The 15,170-nt window shown below is 41.5% G+C and overlaps 1 protein-coding gene across 1 annotated transcript; it reads right to left on the reverse strand.

Annotated features, from left to right (window-relative positions):
- Positions 1-769: 769 nt before the first annotated feature.
- Positions 770-9,850, reverse strand: MB (myoglobin). The gene is made up of 3 exons (XM_063308877.1): positions 9,756-9,850; positions 5,531-5,753; positions 770-974 (listed from the first exon to the last, which is right to left on the reverse strand). Exons 1-3 carry the CDS (start codon positions 9,848-9,850, stop codon positions 828-830), a joined length of 465 nt encoding a protein of 154 aa, XP_063164947.1. The 3' UTR covers positions 770-827.
- Between the last annotated feature and the right edge of the window lie 5,320 nt (positions 9,851-15,170).

The raw sequence follows: 15,170 nt of genomic DNA on the forward strand, positions 1-15,170 counted from the left end.
ACACTTGATCTCTGAGTAGTATCAAAGAGCAGGCAAGTCTAAATTTAATACAATTTTAATTCAATTAATTACACAAAGAACAATTAGTCCCTGTATATTTAATATTTTTTTTCCTTCTGTCATATTAAAAATTATAACTGGTAGCTAACTTTGGTGGGGTTATAGATGCCACATCCAATCATTTGCTGGTGTGTGTATGCAACACTGGAGCTGATATTTATATATGTTGATATCACTTATCAACTAGAAGAAATGTGAAATAAAGTTCTCTAATGTATTCCCCAGAGAATGAAAGTAAGCTACTGTTTAGGATGTGCTTTCATTCTGTTCTTCCACTTTTCTACATCTCTTATCTGCCAGATCTCTCCCCAAGAGAGATCTGATTTAAATCAGTGAGCCACGGATATGGGTATGGAATCTGCTCCCCGATTTGCCCTTCCTATTTTTCTGGTATCAGAACCTGGCTGCCGGTGAGGATTTTGAAGGGCATGCCACTGAACTAAAAAATGGTATAATGACTATATATCCACTCCCTCTACCTACGTCTTTCTGGCTCTTTAAACTGCTTACTTGCCCTAAGGCAGCCTTCCCCAAATTGATACCCTCCAGATGCATTGGTTTTAATTCCCTTAATTCCCAGCCAATGTGGCCATAGCAAAAGGTAGAGAGGAGATATTGAACAACATACCTTGCCACCCTCAAGTGTAGCATTAGCCTTATTCAGCTTGTTCAAGCTATTTTCCTGTGATGAGATAAAAATGTTCTCCTAAACTGACCACACACCTAAGCACACTAAGTCTTCTCAGTGGTGACATCTTCTTTCCTTACTAGCCCTGGAACCCAAGCTCCTTGTATTTGCTGGCCATATCATTCCGGAACAGCTCCAAGGCTTTCCTCATTGCCTCTTGAGCATCAGCCCCAAAATCTGCAGAATGTTTTTCAGCAATGACACCAATGATGACTTCAGCAATAAACTACACAAGAAGAATTGATGGTGGCACAGAGAAATAAGGGCAGGGATAGGAAAGGGGGTGGGGGGGAGAGAGAGAGAAAGTGAGAGAGTACTTCAAATGTCAAGTAAATGTCAAATATCAAAGCAGGGAACATGATAGTTTTATGTTAACCTTGGTCAGGGCAAGAAAGGAGCAAATATAAATAATAAATACTTATTTCTTCTCTCAACATGTAAGTGTTCCAGACCTAAATCAAAGGTTGACTCATCCATACTTATACTTAATATTTAATCCTGGTGGGAGAGGTATAAGGCCCTCTAGATACTGCAGAGTTACAACTCTCCCACTCTTGACTATCATAGTAGAGCATGTTCTAAACTACAATTCTCAGCAGATATGAAAGTTGCTGGGATTTGTGATTAATCAACAACTGAAAAGATACATGTTGTAACCTCATGCATTCTTTGCATTTGAATTAAATGATCTCTGAAGAGGTTCAGTACATTAAAACCAAACCACTGTCCAGAAGGCTTTGCTTCACCAGCCAATAGCCACCAATGTTACTGCTGTTCCAGGGCCACTGGTAAATAGAGAAAAGTTAGTTCTTTCTAGTGTGAAAGAAACATGCATTTCCTTTAGCTGCATCCTCTGTGGTCAACGGTGATGCCACTGCAGCTTCACAGCCTCTTCTTCGTTGCCAAGGGCAGAATATCCATTCCCCGGGACAAGTAATGTACCCTGTTGATTATTATTATTCTGTGCTTGATTTTTTTTTCCTGCCATTCAATCGTGTCTGATTCTCAGCAACTGCCTGGACTAGTCGCTGCAGTTTCCTTGGCAAAATTTCAGAAGTGGTTTGCCATTGCCTTCTTCCTAGGGCTGAGAGAGAGTGACTGGCCCAAGGTTACCCAGCTGGCTTTGTGCCCAAGGCGGAACTAGAACTCATGGTCTCCCAGTTTCTAGTCTGATGCCTTAAACCACTACACCAAACTGGCTCTCTACTTGAATTAATGGCAGCCAAATACATGCACTAGTACAATATCTGAGTTGAGAAGCTGTGGCATAATTCATGTTGGAATTATCAGGGGTCAACTCAGCATTATCTCATAAGCATAGTAAGAGGGCTTATCTGATAGGCGTGTCTCTGCTGTGCTTGTGGGATGTCACATGGTCGCCTGATTTCCTCTTCCTCCTTCTTCTTGGTCTGGGAGATTCACAATCTCCATCTTTACCTTGTGGGCAGACACGCAAGCAGGTGTCTGCCCACAAGGTTGCTTGCACACAGACTTTCTGTTCCACATAGAAAGTGTCTACAAAGAATCAGTGATGAAGTGCCTTTCTACCACGAACCTACCTGTATCCAGATCAGCTGAATAAAGTAAGCTATCTCTACTTTTTCTTCAACTAACTATTGTGTGAAGACTGAATTTATTTCAGAACATAATTAAGCTTGATGTGCAAGTTCTCTTTTTTATGGTCTACACTTCTACTCTGCAAGATTGCTGCTAGCTGCTTGGAGTTCTTTTATTAATATTTAAAAACTCCATCACTTCAAACCTATGATAACACATATTATCTTACAATGAGGTTCAATTATTACAGTGGACTTGGAAGAATTGTTAATGTAACTGAGAGAGTGGGTCTAAAATGCTTTTCATTCAGAGGTTCCTTGTGGCTATGAGTCTAATTCTCCCTTTAGTGGTATAGTTGCAGCAGGACGTTCATACATGCAATTTCCCCATTACTGTCACCAGAACAAGGCCTAAGAGCTCCACTATGTTCTGTGGGATTCATTTCAAAATAAGGGGCATACTACAAGTATTTACACCTCTTAAAATACATAAACTATGCTTGAGCTGTCTACTTACTGTAAGCCACAAGAAGAGGAAACTGGCACAGATCCCTAATCCAGCTGGAAGCATTTCCCAAGTGGCTTTCATTCCAAAATGAAAGTCTTCCGGCACAACTTTAAAATAATGTCTTCTGTCATTTTGAGTATGTAGATTGAAGCTTGACACAATTAAAACTTTTTTTTTATTCAGATGCTAGGGCTGTGGTCCAGCTGTAATTTTATTCTAAAGCAGCCCAGGCATCGGACCCTGACGTTCATGAAACCATTCTGGCTTACGTCTATTCTTTTGGAACCTCTTGGGCAGTTGAGGATTTGCAGAGCTAGGAGAAATTTGTTTATTATTTGCACCTTGTACTCAAAGGTAGAAACACATTAAGAATGTTTTTCAAGCAGGGTAATAGATATGTATCTTCTTCCTTTCTCTGTAGTGGAAATAATATATGAAATAGTGGTCACACTTCCGCAAAATTTTTCTCCTTAACTAGAATTGTGATTTATTTTATTCCTGAAGCTAAATTTGTTGGAAGTTCTGGCAAATCCAGCATGCCTCATTTGCATGTGAATTAACATGTAAATTAAGTTGCCCCACAATGCAACTCTGAGGAAGCTGTTTGTTGCCACTCCCACTTCCTCTTTCTCTCTTCCTTCTTCTCCGCCAGAAGCAAGCACAGATATGTGTGCTGCTCATCTCCATTCTGGGCACCATGTGGTGGGCCTGGAATTCCCCTTTTTTCCATGCAGCTCTTGGCAGCTGTAGGGCTGAACGTTTAGGGAAAGAAGAACAAAGGAACTTCATCTTTTCCACCAAGATGGATGTAGCAGAAGCAACAATAAAGTCAGTAAGATTATTTTTACTTCTTAACCTAATATGTCTAAGCGTGTGATTCTTTATGCTTGGGATGGCTGAGTGTGTAAGATCCATAACCTGTGTTTCTCTGGCATGCTCATTGAAGCTATTTTAAAGATAACCTTTTTCTGTGCCAGCTTCTCAGCTGTGTTACAAGCTCTGCTCCAATTCAGTTGGTCCTAGCAGGCCACTAAATTGGCTTCAAAATTAGCTTTGTAAAATATTTTCATCTGCCTGAGCCATACATTCCTCCTGTCTCTGATCTTCCTTCCTAAGAAGGAAGCTAATAGCTAAGAAGTACACATTTGAACCTTGTCAAAGAAAAAGGAAAAATAAAGGTTTCCACATTTTATTATCTTTTGGAACAGTTTTCCAAAACATTGCAAACCCTTCCTATTGATATTGGTTTTACACAGCCAGTATTAATCCAATATGGGAAAGGAACATTGGAGTAAGACTTAGTGTTCATTATATTTTAGCAGTTTTACAGTGATTTTAATTGGGCATTTTATGTCAATGCATGTATTAATATTTTACATGCTCTATTTGGAAAAAAAGGATATGTTCAAAATCAATTAAATTCTTCCTCTGGCAAATTCCTCCATGAAGGGACCAATAGTTTTCAGTGCAGCACATGATCCAAGGACAAATTTGTAATATATTCACAGTTGAATTGTACCTTTCAAGTAGTGTCACTCTGTGTTTATTATTTATTTGTTAGATTTAAATCTTGATTTTTTTCCAGAAGTAAAAGGCCATCAACATTCCCTCTTCTGTTTCTCTCTCCAAAATTAAGCTTCTATGATTCATGGTGGCCTTGAAGCCAGGTCTCCTTGATAATAATCCAATACTTAACCTCTACACCATGCTAGCTGAACCCCACAAAATGCACCTTGAGCCAGTTCAATCAGATGGAGTCTGCTCTCTTTGTGCAGCAAATTGGAATTACTGTATCTTCCGTTGAACCAGGATGGATGTTCCTCTGCTACTAAACTACTAGAATTTTGAGCTAGACAGTATGTCCCTTACTTAGTCCTTTCTCTTTTTTCATTTTTTTCCCTTTTATTAATCAAAGGGCAGCAACTTCAATCAAATGAGAGGGGCTGTGTTGTCCAGTCTCTAATTGGGTAACCCATAGTTAGCATTTATTTGGCAAGAGCTACTGGCAGACTGAGATCATATGATCACAAACTTGGGCAAAATCTCTGAGGCTTGGAAAACCCATATAACTTTTAACTTCCTGGGGACAAGGCTTCACTGTATGGACAGCCACTACTAGGTTAGATGGTGTAGCAGCTGGCCTGACATATTTACTTCTCTTTCTATTTTGTAGAGTCATAGCTGGGCTAACATCACTGGTCAAAAAGTCTAACTGCAAATAATGCACAGATTCTTTGTCTTAGCAGTAAACTTTAGACCTACAACATTTCAAATGGTAAAGTCTCCTTTGACTCCTGTTGACTTTATAGATATGTATATATAGTTTTCTTGAATGGCAATGAGGCAAAATCATTTGTCACTGCCTTTATCTGGGACTTCCCAGTCTAGTCTTCTGTCCTGGGATTTTCTGGAGCTGCCCCATCTAGGTGCTAACCCAGTAGGAGCCTGCTTCACTTGAGGAAATCATCCAAGGTCAACTAGATGCTGCCACCTGCTGTAATATCATAGACCTCTAAGAAAGAATTAACTACTTTCCCTTAAAATATTATCTTTGTCAACATTATTCATCTAAACTGTCCTATTACACCAAAATGTCCTATACTCATTCTAAAATTTATCAGGCAGGCCTACACATACTGAAGCCTTTCCTTTCTGCTTGCTAATTAGCTCTTTGGGTATACATGGTTGTACCATCACCCTTCTCAAGTACATACTTACTTCTAGATACTTGACTGGAATTTTATGCTTGTTGGCATGAGTCTGTGCCAGTGGTGCCAGTTCTGCTTCATGGGACCCTTTCTGTTTCAGGATTTTACCCAACGCATTGAGGACAGTGGTTCCATGTTTCTTGAGTTCTTCTGAGTTCTTCATCTCATCCAGAGTCTTGAAATTTTTGAACTTGACAAAACGTTCTTGAGTCTCAGGATGGTTCTGGAACATCCTGTGAATTACATTGAGAAACTCAGGAAGAAGCAAGTCAGTGATGCTGAGTCCTCAACCACCTATAGCCACCTATATCAATTAAGCCTGCAAACTCATTTTAGATATTTATATAGTGCCTGCTTACGTAAGTATCAAGTTACTTAGGTAGTATAGTAATTTGGTGATTTATGAGAATCACACTTTCATTGGTTCCTTAGAGGGTGGGATTTCCACCTTTAGAAACTCATTCAAACAGAGCTATTTGACTCTCCTGCAACTTAAAATGACCTCAGGCCCTGAGTATTAAAAGAGAAATGCTCACCTTTTCAATCCACAACTCATTTCAGACCTCAACAAAAATTAAAAGAGAGCAGCTGCATAGATTTGAAAAGCAATTTCAATAGGATTATGGATCAGAGCAGAGAAGAACTTTTGCACATAATTTTGATTAAAACTATAATGTTAAGCATGCTTGAGACTATCAAAAGCAATAGTTGTGATCATGCCTAAGTATGTTAGATTACATACTTATATACTCATAACAATCTTTCCCAGCCTGGGTACTGTGCAGATGTATAGGCTTTAAGAATTCTCCAGTCAGAGGCTATTGTTTTATTGTCACCGTATCTAAGCTATCTTCTAAATACTATCTAAAATAAATTTCAGATATTAACTTCTTATGGATCAGTGGGTGATTAAGGATTAGGGAACAGAAGGTAGCCATAAATAGACATATGGAGAGCAGCTAACAAAGTTTACAGTGTATTGGAGTTTGTGATATGGAGTCAGCTATGAATAATGACATGGCCAGATTTACAACCACTGTAGAGCTAGTGAAGAATCAGATGAGGTATTGTGGATTGAGCTACATCCATCAATGAAAAGCCAAACATGTCCAATTCTATTTCATACCTGATCTCCCTGTCTTCTGCCACTTTAAGCCAGGCGGTAGAAAAACACACAGCCCAGATGTTGTCTTCAGTGAGCTTTTTTTGTGACCCAATGCCTGGTATTCCCCACTGCTACCAATTTCCTCCAACTGTTATTGCCATTGCCCCAAATCTTGCCTATATGTGCTGCTACTGCTGTTCCAAACTGTACAGAAGAAGGTGTGTGAGAATGAATCTCCTTTCACGAACCACCCATGAATCTGCAAGTGAGGTCACATGAGCAGATGTGTGGTTTGGAAATGTTGAGAACCATGGGCAGGCACACTCCCATCTGACCACAAGCCAGTTTCAAACTGCAATCTTTCCTCTCCCAAGTCTTGCCTTCTCCATTAGCACTTTGTATGTTTCCTAGGTTCCTTTCATGCCCATCATTTCCTATCTTCCTTATTTTTGACGCCAACATCTCTCCAGGTTTCCCAAAATATGGAGAGAATAGCAAAACAGACCTCTGCTGTTTTATTTGGGGAAAAAGAGGAGGCATGTTTGTCCTAACTTATGCTAACAGCATTTTGAAATAACATTTTTGTTTAGGTAGAGCAGCCTCGTTTTTGTCTCACTGCATTGTCCAGAGCAGTGTTTCTCAACCTTGGCAGCTTGAAGAATTGTGGACTTCAGCTCCCACAAATCCACATCTTCAAACTGTCAAGGTCGAGAAACACTGGGCCAGAGAATAATAATGTTAACTGGGCATTTGCTACGTATCTGTTAGTTTTCCCATATTTGCCATTTTCAATCTCTCCCCAGCAATTGAAGTAAGAAATTGGTTGCCCATTTAGTGGCATGGTCATGACAGAGACTGTCTCCTTTTAGGGGCTATTTCTGCCCTAGTATCTTCCATTATGGCTTTTTATTTCACATTAAGTTGTGAAACATTATTATCTAGACCCCTTTCAGTCAGGTTTCAGGCCCGATTAAGGGAAGGAAACGGATATTGGTTGCACTTATGGATGACTTTTGGCAGGAGCAGTATGGGGACAATGCATCCATCCTGGCTCTTCTTGGCCTCTCAGCAGTTTTCGATACCATCGACCATGGTTTCCTTTTGGGGCAGCTCAGGGAGTTCGGGTGGGCAGTGTGGTTTTGCGCTGGTTCATCTCCTTTCTCCAGGGCCAGTCCCAATCGGTGTTGATAGGGAGCGAGAGATCCAGCCCGCAGCCCCTTCTTTGTGGGGTGCCGCAGGGCTTGGTACTCTCCCTGCTTTTTAACGTCTACATGAAACCACTGGGTGAGATCATCCGTCGCCACGGGATGAGGTACCATCAATATGCTGATGATACTCAATTTTACATCTCCATCCCAGGTAAAGTAAGTGATGCTGTGACCACCCGCTCCAGGTGCCTGGGGGCTGTGGGGGCCTGGATGGGGAACAACAGGCTTCAGCTGAACCCTGGTAAAACAGAGTGGCTATGGATTAATGGCTCCTCAGTATCTAGGAAGTTGTCATCTTTGGTTCTGGATGGGGTTGCATTGCATAATTTGGGGATCCTCTTGGGCTCACAACTCCTGCTTGAAGCAGTTGTGGCCAGGAGGGCCTTTGCTCAACTTCGTGTTGTGCACCAGTTATGCCTGTTCCTGGATCAAGAGGCCCTTTGAACGGTCACTCACACCCTGGTCATCTCCCATACAGACTACTGCAATGCGCTCTACATGGGGCTACCCATGAAGAATATCCAGAAGCTACAACTGGCCCAGAATGCAGCCATGTGGGCACTTTTAGGTGCCCCAAGGTCGGCACATGTAACACCTTTGCTACGCAAGCTGCACTGACTCCCAGTTTGCTTCCGGGTCCAATTCAAGATGTTGGTTATCACCTTTAAAACCCTACATGGCATGGGGCCAGGTTACCATCTCATCCCCATCACATCAACCCATCCCACCTGGTCATGAAGAAAGGGCATGTTACGGACCCCATCTGTAAAAGAATTCCATCTGGTGGGGTCCAGGAAGCAGGGCTTCTGTGCAGTAGCTCCCTGGGACATTCTTCTCCCAGAGGTGAGACAAGCCCCTTCGGTCCTGGATTTCCATAAAAAACTAAAAACCTGGTTTTGTCAGCAGGCCTGGAGCAGGAAGGGAAACAGTCATTCATGGGGATGGCTAGCGCCCTAGAATGGCCCTTTATACTCACGGAATGAGATACCAGCTTTAGCCATCTGGATGTTATCACATTTTATATTTTTATTGTCTATTTATATTTATATTTATTGTTTTTATAATGGTATTGAATTTTAAACTTTGCGTTTGTTGTAAACTGCCCAGAGTCCCTCCTTGGGGGGAAGATGGGCGGTGATAAAAATTTATTTATTTATTTATTTATTTGTTTGTTTGTTTGTTTGTTTGTTTGTTTATTTATAATCTCCAAACATTGGGGGAATGGCAGATGAACCAGCTGAGAGAAACCCAGGCAGGGTCCTGAAGTCAAACACACACGCACGCACACACACACACTCATGCTTCCTGCAGCAGCACCCTGGTGGGTGGGCGTTTTCCTTGCTGGCTGGAGATGTGTGGAGGGGCTTGTAAAAAACCCAGATAGAAAAGCCACCTTGCCTATAATGACTGGCACACAAACAAAAGGCAGGACAAGGCGTGGCTAGAGGGGCAGCAAGTTTTACGTCAGCATAGGTGTGTGCCCACTTGAGGATGGATGGAGAGCACGCTGAGTGGACACACACCTATGCTGACATAAAACTTGCTGCCCCTCTAGCCACGCCTTGTCCTGCCTTGTCCTGTTTTGAGTTCCTGCTAAATGGTGTCTGGTGGATTTGTGTGCCAGTCATTATAGGTGAATTCAGCAAGAAGGAAAAGCACTTACCCTCTCTTTTATTAATTACTAATCATTTGTTCAGCCACAGATCAAACTCCTTGGGAAGGCTTTATTCTAAGGGCTTATCTAATAAAGAAGTCAATGAAAATTGAGGACAACAAATTAAAGTAGTCTCCAGTTTATCAGTAAGTTCTGCCTCTGTAATGTTTAGCTCTGAGCCACATGCCAAAGCAGCTTCTCAAAGTGCCACCATGCCAGCTTCTCGGGAATGCTGCTGCTCCAATTTCCATCCCTAGTTTCTGCTTACCTGATGATAACTTCCTGTCCATGCAAAGAGAGTTCTGGTTCCACTTTACCCCAGATGTCCATGACCTTCTGCCATTCCTGGTCGGTGAGCCCCATAATGTCACAACAGCAGGAACAATGAAAAGCCTTCTAGCTAAAGCGACACAGACGGCCTGTGTGTCCTTCCTTGAGTGAAGGCTGAGCAGAGAGACCTGTCGGTTTAATAAGCTGACTATAGATTGACACCTATCACTTGACAACTCCACTCTAGGTCACTCTGGTCAAATTCCCTCTCAGTGGAAAGCTATTTTGAGTCAGGTGCTATTGTGGCAGACCCAGATGAAATAATTGCTGACTCTGGTATCAGACTGGCACAGGTCCCAAGCCCAACAGAAAGGACACTGCCAAGCATCAGTGCCAGGAATTTGGTATTCGGCACCCATCCCAAGAACACAGAAGACATTCCAATTTTTCATTTTATCTCTGAGAGCCAAAAAAAACATGGCATGGGAGATCAGTGATCAATAGTGCTACGGAATGCATAATAAACTGAATCCCTCCACAAACACTCAGCCCCACCGTTTTCTGAACCTGAGCTGCATCCTAAGTAGACAGGGTGAGGAAAATAGAGATAGCCTTTTTAAGCCTTAGGAGCAGCTGAAAATAGTTCCTTAGGAAGGAAGAGAGGGAGGGAGGGAGGGAGGAAGGGAGGGAGGGAGGGAGGGAGGAAATATATTCCTTCTTTTCCTATCTAAAAGAAAGTTCCTTGGGAAAATGGGCCTCATTGTTCCTTGACAACTTGAAAACCCAGTTTCAATGTGCAGAAACTGTATTTTCTAGTAGGTAGACAGGTAGGTAGGTAGGAAGGAGGGAGGGAGGGAGGGAGGGAGGGAGACTGGGGAGGGAATGTAATTAGATACTCCCACCTCCCAGTTCTGATAAAATGCGCAGACCCTTTTCCCCAGTTCCTTTAATTAAAAATTATATTAGTCTTGGACCTCCAGCGCAATGTGCAATCTGACCTTCAGAGTGACAGAATCAAGGGTTCCCATCTCATGTTCATCAACAGACTCCAATTCAGTTTTATTCTCACTTATATCTGACCTTATTCACTTTCAGCCATTACGCCTGTGTTCACATGACACATTAAGCCAAAAAGTTGCCATTTTACCTTTCATCACATATGGCTTGTTAACATGGCTTATCTTGTTGCTCAGACTTGGAGCAGCTGCCATCTGGGGTTTATAGAAACTGGAATTTAAACTTACAATGACTACAGATACCAGAATCTGTAAACTGAAAGTGGCAACCACTCCACAGCAAGTTGCGGGTATTCGTTCATGGGGGGGTGGGGGGGTGTTTTGTTTTTTGCTTAACACCCTCTGCAGATACATCCAGGTTGTTTTTCATACTCACCTCCCAAATCATACTTCTTTCAAAACAAGATGGTGGAAAACCAGTAGACAATCATCCCCAGAGCTGCCTGCAGGGTGTGATCAGAAAGGTCAAGACAGCAGCCACGATGCTGTACTTGAAGGTCTGCCTGTTTTTAATGGGCTACAGAGCTGCCATCTTGATTTTCTTGACCACACCCTGCAGACACCCCTGATCACTCCGACATATTTGGACATTTCCTGAGCTTCGTGTCTGTTTTCCCACTACTATGTTGACACCATACATTTCCTGTACACCATACAACTTTTTCAGGACTAGGGTAGCTCTCCCTCTTCTCCACACTAGTACTCCCTAACCCATTTCTAGGTCCAAAATCCACTACTTTTTTTTTTTTTAACACCCCCCCCCCCTCACAGACTTTTCGTTGTACGAGATCTGTTTGTCTTGTGTACCCTCAAAGAATGGCTTACAGTATATCCTCTGGTCAAATCCCCAGGGAGTTCAAAAGCAGGCTGCGTCCATGGCATGGTTGCCAGCTCTTCCATTAACCTTTCCAGTGCCTACCTGGTGGGGGAAAATGTCCTGCAATGAGAGGCTAGTTTGAGGACAACCATTATGGGAATTGACAAGGGAATTTGGGAAAGTCCAATTCATTTTTAACTTCTCTTTGAACTCCACCATTCCAAGAGCACACAACCAAAATCAGTGGCAAACCAATAAAGTTTTTATGTGGCTTGATGCCCAAGAAGTAAAATAGGGGTGTTAAGCTACCATTAAAAAAAAATTTAAACTTCAAGCTCCCCCAGAGGAAAAAGAGATAAATTCAAACACCAGCCTCCCCAGTGATATCACTGTGACATACCTCATGCAGACCTAAGTAATAAAAAGCAAAAACATGCTGCCCTGTCACACAAGAAGGTATCGATGTATTACTTTAGTGCTGCTACACCCAGTTTTGGATCTCTTGTACGTAATCTGTGCCACCTAGTGGCTCTAAAGGAAACGAACAGCAAATGAAGGTTCATTGCAAAATTACTCGGGAATAATTTATGACCCTGTTATAGTGTTGTGCCATGCAATATGATGAAAGGAGATGGATCTTTTTTTCATCTGCTTCTATGGGCTAAGAAGGGCAAAGTTGTCTTGATTTTCAGAAAGTCAACAAGAAGAAGGTGGCAGGTGGACTAATTAACATTTGATTAACAGGATTGGAATTGCTATAACCTTGAACCTCAATTACCCATGAGCAAAATGTATGCATGTCAAATGAGATGGGGTGGAGACCTTCACCCAGGTTGGTACACACTGGGAGCAATTAAAAGTAAGTGGTAGCTATTTTTACAACTCTGATTTAACTGGCATTAAGCCTTCTAAACTTATTCATAAAAATGACAAGATTCCTGTTATTACAGGGCCAGCCTGCACAAAGGCGCCTTTTGCTATTGTGGCACCCATTTGCATTAATTACCCAGCAGTTATTAGGACTGCTACACATTTTCTATTGCTTGAGCCTAACACTGAAGTCCACCACCTCAAGGTGTAGCCATATCTACAGTGGGCTTTTGTGGATAAATAAAACGGATAAGCCTCTCTGAGTTTAAGAGCATCAATTTTGCTTCTTTTTCTAAAACAAACAAACAAGCAAACAAACTTAAAGAGCTCCAGAGGGTCTAAAAATGAGTCATGCCTGTGCTACAGGTGAGCAAATAGGTGTAGCTGAAGCTACACTACTTATTACAGAATTCCTATGCATTTTCTACAGAATCCTAATTCTCGATGTAAATTGAAATAACCAGAGATTTGTGGCTCAGAGGGGCTCTCCAAACTTTACTAAAGTAAAACTCCCAGCATTCATCTACATTAGTGACACTGGATGGGCAGCTGGGAGCTGTAGTTCTGCAATCCCTGGGAATTTCCTTGTCCAGTTGGAGTTTGACAGTTGTATGTGGAGAGAGGGAGGGAGGGAGAACAAACAAGAAGATGACATAGTGAGCTTGTTTGTTGCCTGGGCAAACCCAGAATCATTTTACAAGCCCAGCTTCTATTTTCTCTTTTAGTCATTCATCAGAACTTCCAGCCACTCCCAGACAGCTTTGCAACACATTTTAGAGAATCAACTCCAGGCAAGTTAGAAAGGTAAGCGTTAGAGAAGATTTGATTGAGTCTTTTCATCTTGGCAAACTAGATGTCAGTAAAGAGATATGGAGTTACTTTTATGTTCTAAAAGTAAAATAAGAAAACATTGGCCAAAATGATCAGGGTTCTGTGTGGAGGAAGGGGTTTAGGGTCTTTTTTAAAAAATTATTAAAACAGGGCATGTAATAATGTAGTTCTTTTTCTATTTATTTAGAAGTAAGTTTTTACAAGCTCAGCAGGCCTTTCTCATAAATAAAAGTATTTTGGATTATTGTCCTAAGTAACAGAGAAATGGGGGACAATATCAGTGTGTAAGAGTTTCACTAGTCTAAAAAGTCCCTAATAAACATTATAATCACTTAGTAGACTTGATTTGAAATAGACTGAAGACAAGCAAAGATACAGGCTCCCTGAACAAAATACAAAATTATTTTATAATTATTATAAAATACAAAATTAAGACTATAACAAAATTGAGAGTCTTAAAATTATGAGTGGAAGGGATCTCAACAGTCTTTAGACTCAAACTTCTGCTAATGCAGAAATGTATTTGTTATAGCAAATTGTCACCACTTAAATGCCTCCAGTGAAGGAGAATGTTCCCGCTCAGATTTCAAAGACTGTCAGAACAGTTAATACTTATTATTATTATTATTAAATATTCTTCTGTTCTGAATCCCAGCAGAGAAGAGAATAAATGTACTCCGAACTGGTAACATTACTGCTTGATTTGGCAACATTCCAGATCTTCTCTTGAAGGCAGCAAACCTATCTCCAGGTCTTGCTTTGAAATGACCCACTCAGCAATGGGTGGGGCTAGATGTGAAGAGTGACATGAAACTCCTGACCAAAAATGGCAACTCTGCAATGCAGTCTCTCTCTCTGCATCATTCAGGCAGACTTACCTCTATCTGGCTACCTTTTTTTTTTTTCCTCCATCATTACTTGCCCATAAGATATGGCCTGGAACAGACTAGATAAATGTGTTTCAGTCTTACAGGAAGAGAACCACATACAGGATTGTGTTTTTCCCAGTTTATTCCTTAAGCTTAAGGTCTCCAACATGGCACCCACAAACACAGTACATACTTGCCTTGGTGCCTGCTAAGATCCATGTCCTATGATTTTTTTAAAAAACATGTTTTCAAGACATTTTAAATTACATTAACTAACATGCTGCAAAGGAAAGAATCAACCTGCCAAACCAATTTTATCTCCATTTGTGAGCTCCACAAGAGTCCTTAGAAAATAAAAAGAGTGGGTGACTGCTGGTCCATGCTTTGTTATAAAATGTGTCCATCTACCCAGAAAAAAGACAGGAAGCACAGGAGTAGGAATGAGTATGATGAGGGATCAGAGGGATATTAGGTTAGCGGGCATGTTTCAGTTTTTTAACTATTTAGCTTGATGTCTTCTTTCTTGGACAGGATGGTTGTATGTGATAGAAGCCTAGTGATTTTTGGTATGGGATGTGCAGATATGTCTGTGAGTGTTTTGTTTGTGCTAGACAATTTGTTGACTTTTGCATGTTTTAGTTAAATGAGTGTTTTAGTTATACTGTGCATCAGCAACCTATAGCTGCGATGCTTGTACGAACAATGTTTTTTAGATGGCACACCAACAGAGCAAGTTAACATCTTTCCTTACTCAGGGTAGTGTCATGTTCACCGTTGCAATGTTTCTGCATCGTAACGGTTCACTTGCCAAAGTGCTGATACGTGTCGCTGGCTGGGAGGGTGCTGCTGAGAGCCTTGTACAGGAGACATGCTGGACTGTGCCAGGGAGGAATGTGTTTCGGCTATCTCTTAAATGTCAAGGTCTTTTTACCTGTTGATCAGCAGAGCTCATTAGGAGCACCTGGGAATGTGGGGTTGTACTGGATGTGAAGGAGGGGGTGGGCTGATGT

This window comes from Candoia aspera, chromosome 7 (genome assembly GCF_035149785.1).
Source record: "Candoia aspera isolate rCanAsp1 chromosome 7, rCanAsp1.hap2, whole genome shotgun sequence".
Lineage (NCBI taxonomy): Eukaryota > Metazoa > Chordata > Lepidosauria > Squamata > Boidae > Candoia > Candoia aspera.

What these genes read in the sequence shown, in the direction of transcription:
- MB (XM_063308877.1), bottom strand. Translation starts at nt 9,850, where the DNA reads ATGGGGCTCACCGACCAGGAATGGCAGAAGGTCATGGACATCTGGGGT. An exon ending in GGACAGGAAGTTATCATCAG is followed by an intron (nt 5,754 to 9,755) that starts GTAAGCAGAAAC and finishes TGTAATTCACAG; the next exon opens with GATGTTCCAGAACCATCCTG. An exon ending in TTCCAGTCAAGTATCTAGAA is followed by an intron (nt 975 to 5,530) that starts GTAAGTATGTAC and finishes CTTCTTGTGTAG; the next exon opens with TTTATTGCTGAAGTCATCAT.